Source organism: Toxotes jaculatrix, chromosome 7, assembly GCF_017976425.1.
Source record: "Toxotes jaculatrix isolate fToxJac2 chromosome 7, fToxJac2.pri, whole genome shotgun sequence".
Lineage (NCBI taxonomy): Eukaryota > Metazoa > Chordata > Actinopteri > Toxotidae > Toxotes > Toxotes jaculatrix.
This window is the reverse complement of record NC_054400.1, coordinates 26620039-26645397: the sequence shown is the minus strand read 5'-3', so window position 1 is coordinate 26645397 and position 25359 is coordinate 26620039. Positions and strand designations below refer to the sequence as shown.

At 41.5% G+C, this 25359-nt stretch overlaps 1 protein-coding gene across 1 annotated transcript in view; it reads left to right on the top strand.

Moving 5' to 3' along the window:
- LOC121184633 (whirlin-like) overlaps positions 1-25359 on the top strand; it is a 70917-nt gene that overhangs the window by 17309 nt on the left and 28249 nt on the right. Inside the window, exons 2-3 of the mRNA XM_041042426.1 lie at positions 14626-14802; positions 19208-19333. Of these exons, the coding sequence (XP_040898360.1) occupies positions 14626-14802; positions 19208-19333 (303 nt within the window). The remainder of the gene's footprint in view (positions 1-14625; positions 14803-19207; positions 19334-25359) is intronic.

Below are 25359 nucleotides of genomic sequence, written 5' to 3'. Positions count from 1 at the left end.
AGTGTTAGACATGAGTCCATAACAGCAGATACATATACAACCCTATCACCTGTCATCATACGTCTGCAAACCTTATTGACAAACTATTTGCTTAAAGATGAAAAAAGTTTAAAAGACCCTTCTACATGCCATAGTTATGATTAGCATTTGAAGACATAAATTATCCAGTAAACTTGATGTGACATGAACGCAGCGTTAGTCAGGAGAAGTTGGCTTAAACTTCTGCCCTTTTTTTCCCCCAGTTTGTGAGGCAGAGCTCAGCATCGTAACGAGACAATTAGACGAGTGACACTCCAGATGATTTAGACTATTCTGGACCATACGTTCATCTCCAGACTTCAGCATAAGCGATGCTTTGAGGGGGAGATAGCGATTCAGTCACAGTGGAGGGCCCTCAAAGTGGCCCCTGTAGACTGGGTGACTAGTGCTGATGTCTGCATTGGCCTCTTGTCCCGCAAATCACCTCTCCTCCAACATAAAAATAAACCCATCCACCACCTTTATCACAGCAACAATTCCCTTCCTCCCTCACTTCATCCACCCACCCATCCTGCTCCACGCAAGACCTGCTGAGAGCTCCTCTTCCACCCACTCCATCCTGGCTCGAGCACCGTGGGGATGCATATATAGCCCAAATCGCACTTGAGTGTCACTCGTTTTTGCCGGTTACTGGGCTGATCTTTGCCTCTCACTGGCTCTGAATGGCTCTGAGCCTGCAGAAATGTTGGGCCCAGAATAGAAAGCAGCTACTTCTGCCTCTCGTCAACCTCTAATTCGCTGTTGTGATACAACGCTGAACAAAGTGAATGGACCCGCCTGCAGAGACTTTCTTTGTCACGCAGCATTTTCTGTCTGTCATTTGTTAGTGAAGCTCTAGTTGCAGATTACCATCACTCCCTCTGCTTTGTGTCGGCCGCTCTTGTTATCGGAGTCAGTTAAATAGCCTGATACTACATTTTAACAGGGCTTTAATTGGGAAGAGGAGACGTTTTAATGGCGTGCTCATCCTTTAATGGTGTTTTTTTTTTTTCTTTACCGTGTGACGTCAGAGGTAATGGATGAAAAGCCGAATTTAACTGGTGCCTTGAGGTCTCTGTCTTGGAGGACACACAGGAATGAGCTGAAGTAAACACTTTGTGTTGCCTGTGGCCTGATAACGGATTGGAATAATGATTGATAACGGGTCAGCGCGTTATTAGCACCATAATGTTGCTGTGTTTGCCACTGCATTGTAAAAATCACAAAAGTGCCACTAAATTATTTGAGGGTCTTCACCTCTCTGAGAACAACTGCTGTGAACTGTCTTTTAAATAATAATGACAGGACCACAGCAATAAATCTCCATTTTATCACTCTGCTTCTCAGACCTGTGCCAAAGTGAAATAAAGTGCTGTAGATACACCTTTCCAAAGATGTGCTTGGGTGGTGCTGCGTTCAGTAATTTTAGTAACTTTCCAAAACTGACAATCCACCACTCACCCAATCTAGGCAGTGATTTGCCAGCTGTAGGTGAGACAGTGAGCAGGATTTGAAAGTAGATGCCATTATCGTACATCAGGTCTCACCCATCTCTATGACGACAGACAGCGTACTGATATGTTTGGTGGCTTGTTTGCAGCTTTCCTACAAAAACGTTAGCCTTTTGACGTGATACAGAAATATCCTCGTATTAACTAGTTTGTTTACAGCGTACTGAAGCATTTAGCTATATAGCAGTAGGTGACTGAGAGCTTCCAGGAGGCTCCAGTTGTTACACAGTTATTGAAAACTTCTACATTTACTGTTCCAAACACACAGTGAACACATGTGACTGATGTTTGGGAAGATGAGATGTGCGGTAACTAACAATCTAGTTCTTCGATTAAAAGTCAAAGGAGCAGATCTTTGTACATGGTTTGGTCAGAAACATCCAGTCACAGAGAATCAGAGATTCATGTGCCGCTGCCAGTGATTCCACTTTGTGAACACCTGATAAAGCATTTGGCAGCTTAAGAAAAGCTCATTTGGGGTAAATTATGGATGATCTACAACAGTGCGATGGTATTTTACTGGTCCAGAGTAAACAAATGTCTGTTCCCCAGAGGATACAGATGTGCCTGTGCAGGAGGCTCAGAGCTGCCAGAGGCAAATGCGATGCCATAAAGCTGCATGAATTCATTCGTGGCCACGAGGGGGTGGGAGAACTCCAAACAGCTGACAGCTGACAGACACACGGCCCTCATAGAGCTGTTTTTGCTAATGTTAGTAGCTAAAGCTGCCACTGTGCTTCATCAGAAGTACCAATGGTTGGATGGCGTGAGGTGAAGGAATTGGACAAGCTGTGTAAAAACATTTCTGAATTAAAAAATAAATAAAAATCAGACATTAACACCCACATCACGCTGAGTATGTGGAGGTGAGGAAGTGAGCGGGCTCTAAACTTCCCTTTCAAGTTGACTTTAATATGCATCACACAACTGCGTCTGTCACTCTGCGTGCACAAGTGAGTGCAACTGTGTGAATGCCTTGAAGGAGAAGCTGTTCAAAAGTGTGCACCTCTCTCTCCATAGTTAACAATACCATGTCTCCTCCCTCTCTATGGCTTTGGTGGACAAAACAAATAAAATATACTTTTTCTGATTTATAGCCAAATGCTTTATTTTGCTACAGATTTTTCTTATATGAAAACAACCAACACCTTAACCAGCAGTTGAGAGCATTATATGGTTGTTTGAGTACAAGATTAATATGATTTGTGTCAATTAATGAGTAATTAGCCTTTCATTGAAGTTGTTTCTAAAGCCCTGGTGCCTGGACACGGTATGAGTGAGTGTCATTCATCTTCCACGCTCAGACTGTCTGAGCTGGCTTCAGGGTTTTCAAACCTAAAGCCTTCATAACAAGCCTTCACTAACCTTCTCTGCCAATGAGCCAGATTACTACATCTTCTGCTGGGCTGCTTAGGCAGACCTGTGATTCTTCTATAGTTCACTCCCTGCTCTGAGACCATAAAGCCAACTGTTTAACTATCTATAATTACCTCCTTTTAGAGACTGATCACCTGCCGCAGGAGCTTTCCATCATCCTTCCTCATACCTCGCCAAACAGAAATAACTGGGCTGTCACACAAAATGGAGAACTTTTCATGTCCCATCAAAAAGCTGTTGTGCCGCCGTAATGGTGACATATCTGGGAGAGCTGCGCGATGAGCATCATCCATCACAGATGTAGTCAGGGCAGAGGCGTAGATCAGACCTAGTTTCCAGCAGAAAGGCGTCCTAAAATATCCTACTGAGCAGCACCCAGATATCCGCCATGTACAGGCAGGAAGTTGTGCTGCTTTGCTTAGATACATGTTCAGGATGTTGTGTTTCTCAGGCAGTGCATCTGAGATGAAGTCACTCACAGAGTTCATACATCGTACTTGGATAGAGTATAAAGTGTCCTCAAAGGAAAACTGTGCTTAATTATTGCTTGGATTTGATTTTGGGAATTCTTCCCATCAGTTCTATTGGCAGTGGAGATTAATCTGGATAAACTGGTCTTAACCAGTGTATCTGAAGGTGAGTGCACCTGAAATGTTGCTAATAATCTCTCACTGTGTAGAAGACCGGTGAGTGAGCTCAGCGATGGCAGATATGCTGAGTCAGAGCTGAAGCAGGAGGTGGCTCTGTAAACTGTGGTTTGTTTACATCAGAGAGTCTGAGTAATAAGTTTACAGTTCACTGTTTGGCTGGAAGTTTGTTTACAAGCTGTCTGATGGTCCGTCTGCCCGTTTCCTGACCATCTAACCTTTGTATTTGTTTATTTATTTATTTGTATGCCAACTCGTCAGCAATTACTTTAATGTGTACAACAACAACCAACAACCAGAGCTAATAAAATAAAACTGCAATAACCTGTAGTTTTCCTTTAAAATAGTCTTATTAAAGTGAACACACACACGGTATGGAAAGTTACAGTGTTACAGTAAAAATAACAACAATACCGTTGTATCAGCAAAATAATGCAATGGCAGATGTTTTGTTCCAAAATTATTATAATTTTTGTACAGTTTCTGTACATGGCAACCACAGCATTGTTAAGGTTAGGGAAAAGTTATGGCAAATTATCTATGGTTATAGAGACAGAGAGAAAATGAATGAAACCACAAGTCCAGTTACATTCCTGTTTGTGGTCTCCAGAGCAGGGCCCCCAACCTTTTTTCTGGACAGTGGATTGTTTTAACACTGGCAACATTACAGAGAGACCAGCTGACTCAGGTTAGGATGGAATTAAAAGCTCACAGATGATGAACAAAGACATAAATGTTGGTCATACAGGTAAAACAGTCAATCAGGCTGCTCTGCAGATGTGTTGAACACCAACTGGACAGAGGAGTGAATAATATTTCTCAGTAGTTGAGGTAGATTGAAGTTACTGAAGTTTCATCCTTTGGTTACAATGACCATTCACACCACATTTCGTGCAGTATATGAGACAGAGTGACTGACTTTGCCCTGTGGACTATAAAAATTTTCACAGTTGACATTTTGACTGTGCACTGTAGACGCTCTTCATTGGTGTAGTTCATACTACCTACATTTAACAGGCTTATATAGAATTTCTTACATTCATTATGCTTTTATTTTCATTTATCTGAACCACAGCTAATGAAGAAATTTTAATCCAAGATTTGGGCAAGTTGCAGAGGCAACACAGCAGGATGATAAGTGTGTATGTTCAGTACTGCATTAATTCAATACATTTTGTAAAAGTCGTAATGCTAATTGTGATAAACCACCTCGGTATGATATATGAGCTTTTGGTTGCTTAAAGGGACCAAGGAGATGGACGTTTGCATTCACTGGACAGTGAGGAGCAGGTAACGCTGCTGGACCCTGTGAGAAGTTGGTGTCTTCTGATCCAGCTTCAGTCTGAACTGTTGTAGTCAGCGTGCCGTGTTGGACTGTTGTAGCTTCAAGCCTGAAATCTCACTAATCCTCACCCGCTCTCTTTCTGTCCCTCACACATGCTTCATGGACCTGTGAGGACAAACTAACACTGTGTGTATTTTATTTTGGTAGCTCGTAAGCTGAAAGTTTGTGCAAGGGGTTAAAATATCTGTCAAAACTTTTAACTTCAATTAAAATCTCTTCTAGAATGTGAGATTATCAAAATAAGTCGTGGTTTGACTGTCTCACACAGACTGCAGCCACAAAAGCAGTAGCACAGCAGTTTGTTTGTTGTTGTTTGCAAAGTACATACAGTCCCCTCCAAAAGTATTGGAACAGTGAAGCAAATTCCTTTATCTTTTCTGTGGACTGGAAACATTTGAGTATGACACCGAAAAACAAATATGAGACAAAAATTCAACATTTCAGCTTTGATTTCCAGGTATTTACATCTGGTTCTGATGCACAACTTAGAAGATAACATTATTTGTAAAGGAACACTACATTTCTGGGTGATCAAAAGTATTGGAACATGTGACTGACAGGTGTGTTTTGTTGCCCAGGTGTTTCCTATTACACTAATTATTCAAACAATAAATAGCACTTGCTCAGTTTCACATTTGGGTTTTGCCAGAGGAGACTGCATTTACAGCAAGAAGTGTAACAAACATGAAAACCAGAGAGCTGTCTATGAGGGAGAAAGAGGCAATTGTGAAGCTGAGAAAAGATGGAAAGTCGATCAGAGCCATTGGACAAACATTGGCCATAGCCAGTACAACCATTTGGAATGTCTTAAAGAAGAAGGAAACCACTGGTGTACTAAGTAACAGACGTCGAACAGGTAGACCGAGAAAAACAACAGCAGTTGATGACAGAAACATTGTGAGAGCTGCAAAGAAAAACCCTAAAACAACTGTTAGTGACATCACCAACAACCTCCAGAGGGCAGGAGTGAAAGTATCAGTATCTACTGTTCGCAGAAGACTTCATGAGCAAAAGTACAGAGGCTACACCAGAAGATGCAAGCCACTCATCAGCAAGAAGAATAGGAAGGCCAGGCTGGATTTTGCCAAAAAGTATAGAGACGAGCCTCAAACATTCTGGGACAAAGTGTTATGGACTGATGAGACAAAGATTAACTTTTACCAAAGTGATGGAAAGGCTAAGGTTTGGAGAAAGAAAGGATCTGCCCATAATCCCAAACACACAAGCTCAACTGTTAAACATGGTGGAGGCAATGTCATGGCTTGGGCTTGCATGGCTTCTTCTGGGATGGGCTCATTAATCTTCATTGATGAAGTAACACCTGATGGCAGCAGCAAAATGAACTCAGAAGTCTACAAAAACATTTTGTCTGCCAATTTAAAGAAAAATGCAACCAAACTGATTGGGAGATCCTTCATCATGCAGCAAGATAACGACCCAAAACACACTGCAAAAACAACAAAGGAGTTCATCAGGGGCAAGAAGTGGAAGGTTTTAGACTGGCCAAGTCAATCTCCAGACTTGAATCCTGTAGAGCATGCTTTTCACTTGCTAAAGAGGAAACTGAAGGGAACAACCCCCCAAAACAAGCAACAGCTGAAAGAGGCTGCAGTGAAAGCCTGGAAAAGCATCACAAAAGAAGAATGCAAAAGTTTGGTGATGTCAATGGGTCACAGACTTGATGCAGTTATTTCAAGCAAAGGATTTGCAACAAAATATTAAGTCTTATTTGCTTTAATTATCTGTTCCAATACATTTGAACACCTAAAAATGTGGTGCTTCTTTACAAAAAATGTTATCTTCTACGTTGTGTATCGGATCCAGATGTAAGTACCTGGAAATAAAAGCTGAGATGTTGAATTTTTGTGTCATATTCATCTTTTGGTGTCAAACCCAAATGTTTCCAGCCTACAGTAAAAATAAAGGAATCAGCCTCATTGTTCCAATACTTTTGGAGGGGACTGTATACATTTTTTTGTTGATGAAAGGAATTCAAAGAATGGTGCTCTGCACTGAGACATACTGTAGGAAGAGCTAAATGAGCAGATTAATGGAGGAAGCTTAGGGCTGACTGGTCTTCATGATGTGCTGAGTTCATGCTGCGTTCCCATGGGCCTCTCCTCAGCCTGACATACGCCCTTCCAGACTTCTCAGACCCCTGAGACTTAAAACACTGAGGCTCAAACTAAGCAGCATTAGCCAAATCAGACAATGTCTGATTCAGTTTACAATGTTAAAACTGTGTTTAAATTCAATCTGCTATAAAAAGAATGACTTAGAGTATTTGGTTATTAAACATACATGATTGAATGTTAATATGATGATATTTGTCAGTGTCATTTTATTTCTTCAAATGGGAATTGTGTTAATGTTGACTAATGACTGAATGTAGATTTGATATAATATACACAAAAAGACGAGCTGGTAAAAAAAGCTGTAACTCAGTTTTCCTGAATTTATTCAGTGTAATCAAGGCTGATGTGATTCATATACAGAGTTCAGTAAAGTTGTTTGATCTCAATGTTACTGTATGTATTTGAGTGCACTTAAAAGAACTGCTGGGAAAATGTTGCTGCTTTTGAGTTTTATTATTTTAGTATTTTAATTTTTGCAGTGAGGCTCAGCTAAATGGAATGCAGCCATCATTAACGTTATCAACTCCATCTGTGCTTTTCCTGCTTTGACAAGTCAAAATGTCTGCCATGACAGTGGTCCCTCGGCTGAGCAAACATCATACAGTATATTGTGTCTTGTATGTAGAAGTGTCTTGTATGAAATGTAGCTGATTCGTCTGTTCTTTTGTCCCCTTTGCCTCACTCTGTTTAAATCCTGTGTGTCGGGACTGCAGTGTCTTTAGGCGGGAAGCGCTAAGCATGCCAACAGTCTATTTAGTGTACTGGAACCATCCGCTGGGACTGCGGTGCTTCTCCCTGTGGATAGGAGAGGCTAAGGAGCAGAGAGCTGAGTGCAGAGATTGCAGTAAGAGGCCTGGGAGCGTCAGTGCCAGCAGCTCTTCAGCTGAGTCAGATAACATTCAGGGTCAGGCACGCTGCAAGATTCATTCACTCACCAGTCCACCTGCTGTGTTTAATTTGGAGCAATCAATTTTTCCACACCACCACATCACTGCAAGTTCAGAAGTCTGAAACACAGCGAGAAGATTAGGCTCTCGACAAGCCTTAGAGGTTATTGCATGTATGTATTAATATGAGAAAGCAGGACTCAATGGAAGCGTCATTCCTGTGGTGGCTGAGCAGTATGAGCGCTAACTGTACGACCACAGTCTGTTTTTGCTCACTGAGCAGCTCTACCGTGCTCAGCAGTGGTTTGTTGAGGGAGTTGGAAAAGTGTTACTGAGTCACGTCCCTCACCCACATGTCCCAACTGCTTCTTTTCAGGTGCAGCATGAAATGGACACTTTGCACTGAGACATCTAGCTCTGCCCTGAGTCCCTTTTCCCCCCATTTGTATGTGACAGTCCCTCTGAAGCTGAAGTAGAATTCAATACTTGGGGAGAAAATTATCCCTTATACCCAACTTTCACAGATTTTACATGAATATAAAGAATATAAATCTCTGCAAGTGCTTAGACTTTGTCAACCGAAGACATGTCTTTCCAGTTGTCCTTTGAATATTTTGTAAAGTAAGAGTCACGTTTTCACAGGATGGACATTTCAGTTTAAGGCAAATCTTTTCAGTTTGTTAGACTCCATCTCCTTCAGTACTGGTTTAGGAGAGTGGCCCAGCCCCTGGTCAGACAAACTGAGGTGAAGCCTGTTTTCTGGGAGGGTGTGATGATATACAGCTGGTGTTACTGAAAAGGCTGACGTGCTGAATTGTACCCTGCCAAAGTCTGCACAGCCAACGAGGTAGCAAGTCAATTCATCATGTCTGGGTAAGGAACGGTGCAGGGCAGGTTATTGTAGCTGGAGTAGGGTTAATGAGCAGTGCGCAGCCACACAGCCTGACGAGGACACAAATGATGGAGCTGTTAAATGAGTGATGTTTCAGTAGCTGTGTTTAGGTTCTGTACCTGTTTTTCTACTCTGTAGCACCTGCTGTCACATTCTCACTTCTTAAATAAGGCAGCTTCACTTGTGCAACATTTTTTGGAAGCAAAGCGACTCTAGAATCAGTTTCACTTCTTACTTAAATCTTAACAGCTAGAGCCAAATCACCATACGCCTTTGAAATATTCTAGCACACTGAAGGACATGGAGGACGTAGTATTTTGAATATTTTGAATGTTTTGATTTTGAGTTAGTTCTTTGCTATTCAGGTTCCATCTACCTAACAACAACTTTGGTTAAAGCAGTAATTAATATTAAACGAACAAAAACTAATTGCATTATATGTTTCATATGTCATTTATGTCTGTTTTTGTAATTGTAAAATTTGAGTTGATAACTAGTGTAGTTTCACAGCAGCAATAACCACAGCGTCTGACTTGCTGTTGTCTTGAAAAATAGTTGTTTCTACTTCATATAGTTTTTGCTGTTGCTGTTGGATTCATCCCCCTCACACGTTCAGTGGTGAAGGCTTTCTTTTGTGCCCTGTGCCGAGCACTGGGCCCCAGTCAGGCCTGCATCTGTGGCATGTGACACCTGCGTGACCTGAGCTCTGCTCCCCTTTTTTCTTCAGCTTGATTTATGCGGTTCTGTGAAGATGAGTTCTCAGTGTTCTACCGGCGGTGTCCGTCTCTGCCCCTAAGGCTGTGCTGAGTACATCATGGACTTAGACGTCCATGCCTATTGGGAGTCTTGCCTCGGCCCGGAGCATGTGGGCCTGGCCCTCACTCCTGGAGCCACATGCCCTTACTCTCTGATGTTCCCTAGAAGACACACAGATCGAACACTGTTACTATAAGTAAACATCGTCACACTTTAGGTGAGATGTCAGGGGAGTCTTGCTGGAGTAACATGATCTTACTTTAAAAAATGATCAGCTACATGTTGAAGAGGACACTTTCCTACGGTACTACACAAAATTTACATACAGGAAATAAAGTGTTGTAATCTTGACAGTTTTTAGTTAGGTGTAACTTAAATAAAACTGAAAGGATAATGAATCTACTTGAGTAAAAAGTATATTTTAAATTTCTGAATTGCGCTAGTGACATAATATTAAATATTCATGTTAAATGTAAATAAATAAATGAAATATAAATGTAAATAATATATTAAACTCAGCTTCTTCACTGAAATGTACAGAATACATTTGGAGTCTCTGCAGACAATTTTATTCCCTCTGCCGTTTGTTGAGGTGGCATGAAGATTATTCCTGCACTCTGCAGATACTGTGACTAAAATGAGACTTTCACCCAGAAATGTGTTGCCCTGGCAAACACCAGGATGTGGTTCCTTACACACCTACCTCCTGGGATGCTTTGATATACTCAAAATCCGGTCCAGCTCTGGGTCCTCACATACTCAGCTACTGTACATGTGTGTAGATGCAAGACGCGAGTGCTCTGCAGCCTCTTACCACAGTGCACAGCCAGTGTGTGTGGATGTGATGGTGTTTAGAAGTGGGTACACAAGTGTGACAGAGCATCTCAACACCCTGTGCGTCTGCTACTTCTGGCAGTGATAAAGAAGCTGAGTAGGTGCTGATTTATGGCCATGGCACTGCCAGAGTGACACATCGAGTCACCGTGCTGAGACACACTCTGAACATCCATCAACACTGCAGGGACAGCCATCCATAAACCTCCGATCACCAAATTGTTGGAAGGGAGGAGAGCAAAGCAGAGAACAGAGTTTTAAACTTTAAATACTCTGCCTCAGAAATTTGATAAGTTTTAGTGTACGGGAGGGGAAAAAGAAAGACATTAATAATGTAATTCTTTATGGATCCCTGAGGAGAATTTTCTATCCTTATAGTCTTCTTCTTTGTGGAGCCCAAAGGTCAGCTACAGAACAGCCCCAGAGTCCCACCTGGCCCTTGTGCACTTCAGCAGGGCAGATGTGCTCCAAGGTTTGGGTTAAAACTGAAGGACGGGTTGGCAGGAGGACTGAAGGAGAAGTGCGATTAACGACAGAGAGTGAATCAAAACAAGTTCAGCAGAGTCAAGTGTGTGACTCTGGCTCATACAGTATACAGTTATGTATATCAGCTTTACTTTGATCTTCTTATACTGCACAGAAGTCACAGGGAGCAGGTTGAGGGGGCTGCTAGGATTTATGAAGAACAGGAGTTTGACACCAGAGACCAGAGAGGTTCATATTCTGCGTGTTGTTTGGCACAGTATACTAAAAAAAAAAAAAAAGCTGCAGTGCCACTTGGGTGCAGCAGAACAAGCCATAAACACACCATTGATATATTATCACCTCATAAAGATCTTATGGTGAAACTGTTTCCTATTTACTCCTCAAGCAGACACAGAGGACTGTTAGCATTTATTTGGAGCTCAAAAGTCAACTTTTGAGCTTGAAGTCATTGAAGAGTTTATCAAGATCACCTATCATCTTTAACTGATCTAAATCAAGTGTTTTACTATAAGTTGCCTAATAACCATAACCATAACTGTATTTAGTTTCCACCAGCTCTGATTTCAGGGGGGGGGTTCAAAGCATGCAGATGATCCTGGCAGAAGGCCTGGGGGTGGGGGCAGTGTAGAGGTCCTGCAAAGGTCTATGGTTGACTCTTAAACGGGATCAAATACGACAGATTGCTTACTGACATATCACTGACAACACAATTCATATGTATTTACATATAAATATGTGTGAGAAAATCACTTACAACACTAAGTGACAGCTGTAAACTCCACACTTTCTCAGTCTGGTCAGGACAAGATTATTGTCTTGGTTTCTAGGACAATGAAACCCCAATGGCAGACTGTTGCAGAAAATAAGAAAGAAGATCTAAAAATGGTGTGGCACGTTGCCCTAATGATGACAGGGACCATCCTGCAGCAGAACCATCTCAACTGTGACCCCTGCACTGCAGCCTGTCCAACCATGTTTCATGTTGAAGTGTCCCTCAGCGAGTAACTGTGCCCTAACGTGATCAGTCGCTGCATGTTCAGACCAGAGTGTCAGAAAAGAGCCCAAATAGGAGAGAAAAGAAACGAAAGGGACAGGGAAAGAAGCAAAAAGTAAGCAGCTTTCATCTCTCAGAAACTGCCAGATGTGTTCATTTGAAGCAGACAGGCGGAAATTTCAGCACTTGTTTTCAGATAAACATCACACTGACTTAAAATAGAGTAAAGACACATTCTCCAGACCCTTGGTGAACCTCATTGTTTGGAAGACAACGAAAAGTGTCATAGATGATTCCAGTCTAACACAGATCTGTGGAGAGATGTTCTGCTTCTTCACCCATGATTTTTTTTAGCTGCTCTTCGCTGGTTTTGTTTCTCTGTCTTCAGCTTTAAGGTTTTCTGCTGGACTCAGGTCAGATGAGCCTTCTTTTCATGTTCCTTGGTAAAGTTTCATTGCAGTTTTGTTGCATTTTGGGATCAGTGGTTTTCTTCTTGGACTCCATCTGTAGACTGTATCTGTTGACTTCATGTAGTGGGCGTGTGTGTAATCAGCAGATTGTGTGTGGCGTCATGTTTCCAGGACCGCCTTCTGTTATTGGTAGTATGACTCTTCCTTCACCTCCTAACCACTGCTGCAACTGTCTTTCAGCTTGTGTTCAGTGGTCTACTGATGCTCTTGTATCCTCTTCATCTTTGTCTTACTTGTTCAGGCACTTGTTCCTCACCACATGGAGCCATATTACATGTGGTGTTCACAGGTTCTTTTATAACCTTATCCATACAGTTAGTTGTAGTTGGTTTTATTTTGGGGCCTGTACTTTCAATTTAGTCTGTCTAACCTGTTTGTTTTCAATTCAACTTAAAGAATTTTAAAAAAAGTAATTTTTTTTAATATATATAGTAAGATGGTACAGTTTTGATCATTTAATATTATCATTTCATATTTTAGTGATATTGTACAGGGGTGTATGCAGTTTGTTCATTTATCCATCTTCACATTATTGTTTGGTTTTCATACGTTTTTGAAAAACGGTTCATTATAGGTTTTTTTTGTTTTTAGATCTGTTATTCAGTTTTAATCTCATTTTTTGTTGTGGGAAAAGGTCAAAACATTAATATAATTATTAATATTAATTCTGCTGCTATTATATTTATTCAGTTTACCCTAGTTGTAGTGAAGGAATTGCCTGACTTTGACCCTCTTTCTGTCTGGTTCTTGGTGGTCTTTTCTGTGTGAGTCACAGTGAGAGTCAGAGCCATGGCCTCAAAGCCTCCACTAATTCTGTCCGTCTCTGATAAAACAACTAAGTGACGTGACAGCAGATGCACGAGGCAACGGAGCGTCAGCGGTTTAAATAGCAGAGCTGAAAGGACTATGAAATCACTCAAGGAGAAATGATGAAAGGGTGCAGTGATTCAACACCAGACAAAGGTTCAACGCAATGTATCTGTGCCAACAGACAGGAGGGCATTGTTACTGAGAGTCACTGTTTGGTGTCATACCCTGAGACCAAATAAGAATAAATAACAGTCAAATCCAGGGGAAAAAGGCTGGTGGCACTGGGCTGAGTGCAGATATTATCTGTGTCCTTGGCTGCACCAGCCCACTGTCCTAGGAATCATGATCATATCGGATGATTCTGCACGTCACCATTTATGTCCAGCTCCAATGTTCAACGACAACTAGAGGGGCAACCCTGTCTCCTTGAAGTTGCGTTTATATATTAATCAGATGTTTCCCCAGTTCTGTTTTACCCCCACATAGGGGGGATAAACATAATCCCCGGCTGAGAGACAACATTTTTTTTAATGAATGAAATGCTGCGTTAATGAGCTGTGTCAGAGTCAGTGGGAGGTGGTTGGGGTGTATGCAGGGGTACAAAGAACACAACTGTGACGTCGGAGCCCAGGGTTTGTCTCCTGACTGCTGTTTTTGATTTAGGCAACTAAAGCACTTTGGTTAGGGTTAGGGGAAGATGATGGTTTTGGTCAAATGCTAATAAACAAATGGTGTTTCAAGTCACTGTGGCCTGGTCGATGTTATGTAGCATGTCTATCACACCTCTGTAATGACCACATTATACACTATGAATTAAATGATAAGCCTTAGTGAGCCTAGGCTTATAAATTAGACCTAATAATACTGGCCGGCTGCTCATCATTTTTCAGAGTTGTCCAAAATCAAGGTTCTTTTCTACTGACAGGATTGTAGTGTTTTTTTTTTTTACGCCAATGCAGGAAGGTTTCCTTTATTTTGCAAGGTGGAAGGGAAGGTTACAAAGGTTGGGTGGATGGACATGTAGTGCATCAGATTTTCGTGCATCGGACTGTTGTAGATTAACAGTTAGTGCTTGTGCAGATATTGAGAAAGATGCTACAGCTCTGACCACACCCAACATCACTGATGGATGTAGTGGGTGTGGACAGAGATGTGCTCGGTTTCACCAAAAGCTACACCCAACAACCCAACACCCCCCACCCCCCACCCCCCCCACCTCTGCAACCATGGCTGTGGTGCCCCTGAGCAAGGCACCAATCCACCCCAGCTCCCCGGGTGCCTTAGTTGGCAGCCCCCTGCCCCAGCATGCAGTGCATGTGTATGCTTGTGTATGTGTTTCGTTCATTTGGTGAGGGTAAACTGCAGAGAATAACTAATTCCCCCTGTTTGATCAATAAAGTAATAAACTTAACCTGCATTTTCACAGCACCCACAACTTCACCCCTTCAACTTTCCTAATGCAGGTGCTGAAGGGATACAAGAAGCTGGCGATGTCAGTGTGTTCTATGGGTCGGATCCCTGGAGGCTACATTACCAACCATGTGTACAGCTGGGTGGACCCTCAGGGTCGGAGTGTGTCCCCACCGCCCGACAGCCAGGAGGTGAACCAGAGGCAAGGGCCCGGCATGGAGGAGAGGACGGTAAGAACAAACTGTATCTGCATGTGTTGTAGTGGTGCAGGAGAAAAAAAATGTCCTGTACATAGGGGTCTAGACTGGAATATGGCTCTCTGAACACAGTCGTCATGATCCTTGGAAGACGGACTCATCCTACAACCAAGTCACCCACCACAGGCCTGTCACTTTGGCTGCTGCTCAAGAGAAGATTTACTCAAATTGAATCATCAGAAAAATCCACCTGTCACCATGTTTTCTGATTGGATATCTCATCATTCAGCATTACACACTGATCTCTTTGTTAAAAATGTGTGCTAAAAAATACCCCGTCCTACAACACAACAGAAATGCGAGATGGACTACACGTTCAATCTCCTCTATGGTTTCGCCACATAAATGTGACAGAGGTGCAGTAAACTAACCTGCTCCCTCACTGATACCATCAATCTGCTCACAGCCCACATTTATAACTGCAACACTTTGCAGAGAGCCGGTGTTGTGATACAGTATGGGGGCACTATGGTGTATCTTTAATGCGTGAGTGAAAAACAGATGCAAACATACAGTAAACTCAAAGACGTAAATGTACAGAAATACACAAAAAATGTTAATTATACAAAGTGAGCCTTGCTTTAAGCTGATATTACATTACTAAGAATGCATATTAGATAGAAGAGAGATGGATACTTTATTAATCCCTGAGGGGAAATTGCTTTGTTTGAACACCTACACATAAGTCAGAGCAGGTCAAAAAACAAACAACACAGTACTAATAAGAAAAACAACGATAAGTAGCAAGAATAAAACAGGGTAATATACACATATAAAATTGTCCTAAAAATCCTCAAACACGATAAGTAAGCAGAAGTGAGCAGCCATGTTAGACAGTGAAAGTTAGTGGAAACACAGCAGTTTGAATGTCGGTTTCACTGTGGACCAAACACATGTAGTTTACTATATGTATATTCCACAGTTTGCAGTACCTGAGGAAAATATAAATATAAATGTGAATTAATAAAGAAGGAATTAACAAGATAGATACAGATATTGAAACACAGTCCTGTATGAAGTCTGTGAAGATCCACTCAGTGAGCACTTCATTAGGAACGCCACACAAATACTAGCCACTGAAGTTCACTGAACTCACTGTCATGTTGATGAAACCAGTCTGAGACGACTTTATCTTTGTGACATGGAGCATTATCCTGCTGGAAGTAGCCATTAGAAGATGGTGAACTGTGGCCATGAAGGGATGAACATGGTCAGCAACAATACTCAGACACACTGTGACATTCAGACCATGACTGATTGGTATTAAGGCCCAAAGTGAGTACAGAGGTCAGAGGTTATCTGAGGTAGGGTAGCCTTTCTGTAAGCTCCAGCCTGTCTGACCATTCTCCTCTGACCTCTCTCATCAACAAGGTGTTTCTGTTTGCTGGATGGTTTTTGTTTTTGGCTCCAAACTGAGTTCAACTTTAGAGACTGTTGTGTGTGAAAATTTCAGGAGATCAGCTCCTGACCTGTCTCCTTCGCCACCACCCATATCCTATTGTGCTTGATCGAGGGATCGAACCGGCGACCCTCTGATCTCAGGCCAGTCCAAAGCTGCGCTCTACTGGTGACAGTGAAAGTGTTGAAGTTATACTGGAAAAGTTTAAGAACTCAGTACTCTTTATCCAGATCTCCACCAATGAACTGTCTCAGTCCAGCAGAGATCATTTCAGCTTACTCTGGTCTTCACGGTAATCACATCCATAATTAGACACTATCCTTGAGTCTGCTCTTCTCATAAGATCAATGGTTCACTGAGGTAGACCGGTGTTGCCTCATTACCAGACAGTTTTCTGGAGAAAGGGGAAATGGGGGGAGGGATTGGAAATCAGTGTCCCCCCAGCAGTGGTCTGCTGTTGCATCCGCACATCCTACAGCAGATCACTCTATGGCTAAAACTGCTGCCTAAGCATCTCCACACAGCCACTGCTCGTACCTCTGAACGCAACTCTGTAGATATGAGTGGAGCTAACGTTCTGACAGCTGCACAGTAACTGATTTACGCCCTCTGTATTAAACGTTGGCATAGAAGGATACTTCAGAAAACAGCTTATATTTGCTTATATTCAGATGAGCTTGGCTGACCTGGAGGAGAGCTAATTAAAGGTTGAGGGGAGTTTTTGGACAGAGGCCTGAGAAGCTGTTACCACTATAGAGGCCAAATTGACCTGCCATATACAATAGGGAGCCATGATTTGTTGGCTCTTTATTTGGACAACGTATAAATCTTTGTCAGTGCAGGTGCCAGATATGCCTGTTGAAATCCAATATGCCAGCTCTCTGTTTTATGAATCATGTCTATTGGAACTGTTCTCCTGCGTGAGAAATATAGCACTAACCCTGAACGTCCTCTCATCTGTGAGGAGAGCTTCGTGTTAGAAATCTTCACAGTGTGTTTATAAGCTAACATTTTTAACTTAAGCCTAATTTTGTGAAAACGTGCTTTGAATTAAATAGCAATGCGACAAATGACTAATTGGGAATAGAAAACTTACAGACTTGACTTACAGCTGCACTGATCAGTATTTTCTGTATTACCAAATGGATCAAATGACTGTGTGTAATGTGAAGAGACAAACCCACATACAGTTATCACCAACCCTGCAGTTCCCCTCAGCTCTGTGGAGCTTTTGAACTTTTTGAAGCTCACAGTTTTGGTTTTTATGGCCCACAAACTCTGTTTTCATCAGCCTGGTTTCCAGCAGCAGCAGCAGGAGGCAGCAGCTGATAAACCCACTGTACACCCACTGTCCATCACTGACCAGCAGACTGACCACGTTAGTGACACAAGTTCAAACAACAACTGCAAACAATTCAGAAGAGCCGCTGCTGTGCTTAATGTGTGATTTAGGTGACTAAATCTACCTTACAGGGGAAGATGATGGTCGTGGTTAAAAGAAACAACTTTGAGATGTACATGTACATTATGATATCAGAAATGAAATGTATTTATTAATGTGCTTATTTCACATGACATACTACATAGTGAATTTTCCTAAAAGCATTGAGTGGATAGTAGTCAGTGGCACATGGTCCACAGTGCACGGTGTGTGTATGGTAATGCCAAGGCAGAGCTTTGCCCCTGTGAAGCCATTTGAAAACTGTGTTGGAGTAGGAGGTGTAGTGGCCCTGGATGCAATCACGACCAATCAAAATACGTCTTCTGCTTCCCATGAAAGGTAGTTTCACTCGCACACGCGCTCTGACAATTTGGTGGTGGCACATCCACGCCTGAGTGCTCTGCTGTAAAAGCTTTTCTCAGGAGGAAGCTAACGTCCTCCCGTACCTCCACAACTGATGATTATAGAAAATGTGTAAAGTAATTGCCTCAATTAATTATTTGCAGAATAAATTTTATATCATACTATGATTGTTGTAGAAAAAAAGAGACCTCTGGGTGAAAATTGGTTTGTTCTGAGTTACTTGCTCTGTGTTTACTCTCCAAGTTGTCAGTCATATGTTGTAGGTAGTATTGTATTTATCCATCATCAATTTGTCCCACATCCTGAACCCATTTATCCATGTACAGGTTATGGTGACAGCAGGATAAGCAAGGTAGTCCAGATGTTTGTCACCATTATTAACCAAAGCTCATGACCATAGCTGATGGTTGGAACAAAGATCTTCACACTCAGCTCCCTCTCCCACCAAATCCCCTAACCATCTTGCGTTGCGTTGAGCAGGAACTCACACAAGTTGCTGCTCATCCCCAGCCCTTCAAACCCATCAGCTCCAAACCATCCTAGTGCACAGTGGAGTTCACCAGTGGATGAAGCCTGCGGAATCACATCCTCTGCAGGATATATATATATATATATTTTTTGTGTTAGCTGTACCTGACTTTCCCTATCTCCAGGGTGTGTTTACAGATTCTGTCCATAAAAATCACAAACACAATCAGTGAAAGGCACAACCTGTTGAGAACACACTCTACTTCCTGCTGAGAGTAAGAAAGTAGCTATATAGTACTATATCAGTACTATATAGTATTGTGTATTGTAAATGAGATATCTCACCTGAATGTGTGTCAGGTTGTGGCAATTAAATATTTGGGATTCATGTCAAAGTGACAGAGACCAACATAAACCTATAAAAGCATTGAAAGGCATTTTAACATACATGCTAAAAACAGCAGTGCTAATGATATCTTTGACATGCAAGTGTAAGACAGAGTAATAGTGACATCAAACTGCACTGATTGTGACTGACACATTATGCTGCATCTTTCCTCCCACTTGACCCAAGTCCATGGTGAGACATGAAAGTAGGACCCCTGTGAGAACCTGGCTGCAGGCTTCATGTTGATGCTCCATTTTTACATGAAATAGTTTGGGTCATTGAAAACAGTGAGGGATCTGAATGTCATTCTCCCCTACAGGTAAACCTGAATATGGATGATGGTCGCTCTCTGGGCCTGATGATCAGGGGTGGTGCTGAGTATGGTTTGGGGATCTACATCACTGGAGTGGACCCTGGATCTGCTGCAGACGCTGGTGCTCTAAAGGTACCCCAACTTAACCTGTCTTGATAGCAATGCTATATTACACCACAGGACAAGAAATGTGTGTGTACCCAAATCATAGTAATATTAAGCCTACAAATCTTAACAAGACTAACACTGTGTCTACACAGCAGCTTCACTGCCTCATCTGTATGTACACAGCATGTGTTCTGGCACAGTATTGAGTGTAGATACACTATGTTTTGGCAGCGCGGCCAACACACAATCACTGTGGAGATGCATAGACTTTAGGTGTAAAAACATGCTTTGGGTTATATTTACCAATGTATAATGGCTGTTATGTGGCCTGTGTAGACAGCTGTTGTGTCAGATTCAAGTCATAATGACAATGTTATCATGTAAATTTTTAGCATTTACAGTAATGTATAGTTTTGTCAAGACATTAGCATGTTAGCAAGCTAAAATGTACACAAAGATCAATATACAGCTGGGAATATCATTGGATTTTCAGGTATTCAGCGATCACTGAGTTATTGGATAACTTTTCTGACCTGATGGTGGTGCCTGATGAAAACTCAGGCTTGCCAAGTGATTATAATTCATCCAGTATGGAGCATAAATGTTGATACTGTAGCTAAAAACTAAAGCTTGTGAGTGAATCCACTTCATGTATAGCGTACAATTCTTTTTCATTTACTCAATTTTGCACAGACCAGCTGATTTCCACCAAAAATTAATGAAATGGTTTGATCACTGACTGATTTTTTTTCACACTTTTTAAAGAGGAATCTGAACGAACCATTACTTCTGAATGCTGTGAAGTACTATCTGTTTTCCGAGCAAACCGTGCTTGATGTGGTTTTTCTTCTTTCCATTCAACCACTTTTGTTCTATTGTTTACTGTCCTATATGAAAATGACCTGAAAGCTAATGGAATTAATTGTCACTGTGAACAATGTTCACACCTGCTTTCTTTGTTGTCAAAGCTGCATTACTGCTGTGTGGTAATGCAGCTGTAGGTGCAGACTGGCATGGAAACTCTGCACTTCAATTAAATGATAGCAAAAAAAACCGAGTAGATCTGATGGTCTCTGTGATAGAAAACCTACTTAAGTCAAGTTCTGAATTGATTTTCATATATGATGTGGAAATGAAATGTGGAAAAACACTATCTGAACGGTTTTCAGCAATTTGATTAGAGGCCAAACACCCTGAGTTTTGAACAAACTCTAGGATGGTCCTTTAAATCTTAGGCATGAGATGTAGACGTGAAGATTTCTGGCACTGTGTCAGCTGTTATCACTAACATCTGCTACCTGATTCTGATCAACCTATTAGCATCCCTGCCACCTGCTCCCTATTAGACTGCTAAACCTGTTAGCATTGCTAACATCTGCTACCTGCCTTACAGCCTCAGTCAGGCGGCTGACTTCACTGCCTTGACAGGCCTACAAAAATGCTTTATTAGCCATGCTAAATCTCTGCTGTGTGCTTTCAGGTCAGCTTTCTGCCTCAACAAGCAGGCCACTCTCATTCTGTGCTATTTTGTAACTTGCCCGAGGGAAGAAGAACAGAAGCCAGTGTTTCCTACCTGTAAACAATATGGTTAAAACCTGAATATGTCTTTCATGATAATATCAAACTGTGTCCTACTTGGGGCTAAAAATAATCATAAAGTTTATGATTTGATTCCTCACTGGTCCAAACTAATAGGGACACCTGGACAAAAAAAAACAACCACCTTACAGTGATATAAAAGGGATTTTAAAAAAGCAGCGCTTGAAAGGCATTCTAAAAATTCAAAATTGTCCCTTGAAAGATGCTGTGTGACACTTCTCAGTTTCTTTGACAGAGAGAGAGAGATGAAGAGGTACTTTTTTTTTTTTATCACGGAGGATTGGCTGGTCATGCTGCAGAACTGGAGCTTTTGACATGCTGTGAAAGAAAATGTGAAAGCAGGAAAAATGGAGAGAGCAGAGAGCGTGAAAGAGAATAGGCGTATATAAAAAGAAATATAGTGGATGTTTTCTCTTCACTTCACAGATGGGCCTCCATTCACTAGTCTGCAGCCATTCATTGTTGTGGACGTGAGCTGCAGTCCATCCTCAGTGTGTGTGTGTTTGGTGGTCTGGGTGCAGAAGATTGAGTGATCCTGCCATTAGAGTGGGAGCAGGCAGAGAAAGAGGCTGTTAATCTTTTCCAGGACAACCATTCCTCTTTCCATGTTTACATCCATCCCTCCTTCCCTGCCTGTCAGTGGTGTGGCAGTGAATAGGATGGACGTGTGGCTGGTGATACTGCAGCAGGTGATCATCACAAGCCGAATATCGGGAATTTTTCATCCAAATTTTATTAGTTACCATCCTAAGTGCCAGCCATATAAAAGGAAAGTATTACAACCTTCAAGGTGCTATATGTAGGCTTTTGCGGTCACTACATAGCCATAACTTCTTGCATTTCTAAGACGAGAGGTAGATGAGCAGTGCTGCATCTTCAACCTAGCATGCTGAGGATGAAGAAGTATGGCAGCTAAGGGCAGACTGGATGCTACAGAGACTTACCATCGCAAAGTGGTATTAGGAGATTGGAGGGGCCTTGGCTAAGTGGTTAGCATGCTAACTTCCGTAGAAGAAAAGAGGTCATAGAAATAGAAGAAAAACAAGAACAGTGGTGAGTAAAGGAATGAAGGTTGATGCTGAACTTGCAACGCTTCTTCTAGACTGGCAAGTAAACAGTTGTTGATGCTAACGTAAGCTGTTGATGCTAACGTAAGCTGTTTATGCTAACGTTTGCTATAGCAAAACCTTATATTGCAAAATTTCCTTATGTTCGCATAATGACAATAAAGACTCTTGAATCTTGAATCTTATATAGAGCACCTTTAAATACCGTGTGACAAAGTTTAGCTTGCTTTAAGCAATGCAGGTGCTGACTGACTGACTGACTGTACATGCCATCCTGCAGCTTTTATGACGTAGAATACCAAAGACACAATGTAGGAGCTTCGGAGCTCACTGTATTCATTCATTTACCAAAGACAGACACCAGACAGGCTGGTGATTGTTAGCCTGTTATCCCACTAGCCTGTGAATATTACTCCTGGTTCCTGGTGCCTATGGACTTCTGTTCATTCATGCAATTATCACAGTAAGTTAAGTAAAAGCACTTTTTGATTTCAAAAGTTCTCAGCGTTATAGCTGACAGCTGGGGATATAATGATGCTGTCATGTTATGTCAATGTACCCTTCATTCTTGTGATTCTTGAGATGATTTCTTGCTGATGATTGATCATTTCTGGACACATCTGGCACTACCCACAGACCAAAACACCAAAGACTACTAGCCAGGCTAACATAAAGTTTCTGAGTTTTGAAACCCAATTATTAGCATTAGCATACTGTAAATACAGTATTATTTCACTTAGTTTGTTTGAGCACCACAGAAAGCCAAATGAAACGACTTGATATTTATAGTTTTGCTGTGATAAAGCTGAAAGCAGCAGTATACGCTTGTACACAGTTTGAGATTGTGATGGTAAATATCCCTGAAGTCAGCATTGCTGAGAAACTGGTAGATCTATCATGGCAGCTCTACAGGAACAGACCCTGCCTGAAAGTCATATTACTCATTTATATTTTTGCAGCATAGTGACAGTTGGTGTTGCCCAGTCATTACTGTAAGAGAGTGAAACATCCAGCCATATTCATTACAAAGTGATATAAATCTGCTCTAAATCCATTCAATGAGGGGCTGCTTTCTAACCTTGGAAAGGTTCCTCTGACACCAGAATATAAATATGAAGATGAAAAAAATATGAATTCAGAGTTTGTAATATTTAATACTATTTCACAAGCAGGTCTGGATGTAGAATCTTTTGTTACTGTGTCTGAATATTATATTTCAATACTGGTTGAATTCTGTCTCTTGGGACAGCTTTCCTTTGTGTGTGTGTGTGTGTGTGTGTGTGTGTGTGTGTGTGTGTGTGTGTGTGTGTGTGTGTGTGTGTGTGTGTGTGTGTGTGTGTGTGTGTGTGTCTGTGTCTGTGTCTGTGTCTGTGTCTGTGTGTGTGTACTCCATTTCAGTATCTCATGCTACAACTTGATCTGTAATTAGTGTCAGCCCCTCTCTTGCCGGGGGTCACAGCCTTGCCTGTCACGTTCCTTGCACTGGAATATACCTATGGCAGGCAGCAGAGCACAGTGGGCTTATTTCTCCATAAAAAGTGTATCTTAGGAGGAACTCGAACTGCTGGTGTCAAATTAAACAGACGAACGATTCAATATTGGCCCTCTATTCAGGGGGTGGGTTAGAGCCAGGCAGTATTTGTAAATTTGATCAGATTCAAGTAACACAGGTCCCATGATGCTCTTTCACATCGATAAAAATTTAATTGTGAGGGTTATCAGCATGAATGTGGCTGTATTTGTAGATACTGACAGTGACAAATGGATGTTTCACTACAACAGTAAACATATGGCCAGAAAGCCAGAAAAAAACAGCTGCTTTCAGTCCCTAAACCATCAAACAAGCAGATTACAATGTGGTCATCTTTAAGCTCTTCTGTTGCTGTTTTGGGATATTTACATGTTGATTTAGACACATTATCTTGTTCTATAAGGATGAATATTGTTAAAGATGCATTGATAACACAACAATGGTAATTTAATTTCAAGCTAAACAAATTCTTTAACAAGGACATTTAACAATGTTTGTGTCCATCTGATGAAGGCAAGTCTAATACTCATTCCTTTTTTTTTTTTCTTTTTTTTTTATCTCTGGCTTGGTTTTCTCCAGCTCCTGAGAAAATATCTGGCTCTTTTGCTGCTAAAAGTTCCACTATGTTCACCTGTTAGTTGTTAACTTGCCTGTCTGCTGTTTGGTGCTGGACAGATAGTGGACGTTGGGTTTATCAGAGCTATTCCACTGAAAGCAGCTGCCTGCAGCTGCCTGCTGCTGGAAACAAGGCTGATGAATGGAATTTGTGGGCCAGAAAATCAAAACACTGATGTCAAAGAAGCTTAAAAGAGCTGAGAGGAACTGCAGAGGTGGTGATAATCATTTCTGTGGGTGTGTCACTATGAATGACACCTCTCACATTACACATGGAAATTTGATTCATTGTTAATTTAAAAAATGTGTTAATTGGTGCAGCTTTGAAGGAACACTTCCTGGTTTTGTTATAGGAATGCCTTTCCATGTACTCCAGGGCATTTGCCAACTGCATTGTCACTCAGACTTGCATTCTCTTTGCAGATGCAGAGGAAACCATGAGAATGGATAATCATACATTACATTACTCCATCAAAGGAGTAATGTATGGAAGCATTCAGATCCGTAACCATACATTAATCTAAGTCTGTAACTGTGGATAAGGCATTAACTGCATAACACTAATATTGCAGCAACAACAAATCTGGGGTCAGCTGAGCGACGTCAGTTTTACCAATGAGTTTTACAGTTTAAGATTAGGTTATGTTGGTTACATGTTAATTCTTGGTGTTGGAACATGATTTGTTAAGAAACTGGTACCAGAATTGGGAGGAAATGTCCTCATGCCTAAAAGACAAGATCCATAAGAGTGACAAAAATGATTCATATAAGAGCTTTCTGACCCGCTATCCATATGTCTGAGGTTTGGTTTGGTTAGGTTTAACTTGGTCAAGGTTAGGTGCTATTGCTGGTATTGATGGATGGTGGCAGCGGTTAAAAGAAATACTGACACCTGGTGTGTAATGTCTGTCTCTTCCATCTTGATCTGTTACTGTGTGTCCATACAGAAAGTTTGTGGTGTGTTTTTCAGTTCTGTTTCAGTCTAACACAATACACACCTAGTTTAAGCAATCTAGCTGTCTTCATAGGATGAATAAAGACCATAGTACATTTTTATTCGTGAAGCTAATGTTCTTGTGTTTTATGAGTGTAATTAGAGTGAGATAGGACAGTCGTATTTGCTCAATGACGAGAGGTTGCTTGTCAGAAAAGCAAACGACAGATGACAGATGCTGATGTTTTTCTCATGGGCAGTAAAGAATCTGGTGCTTTTAAGCGTTATTACAAAATCACTGATA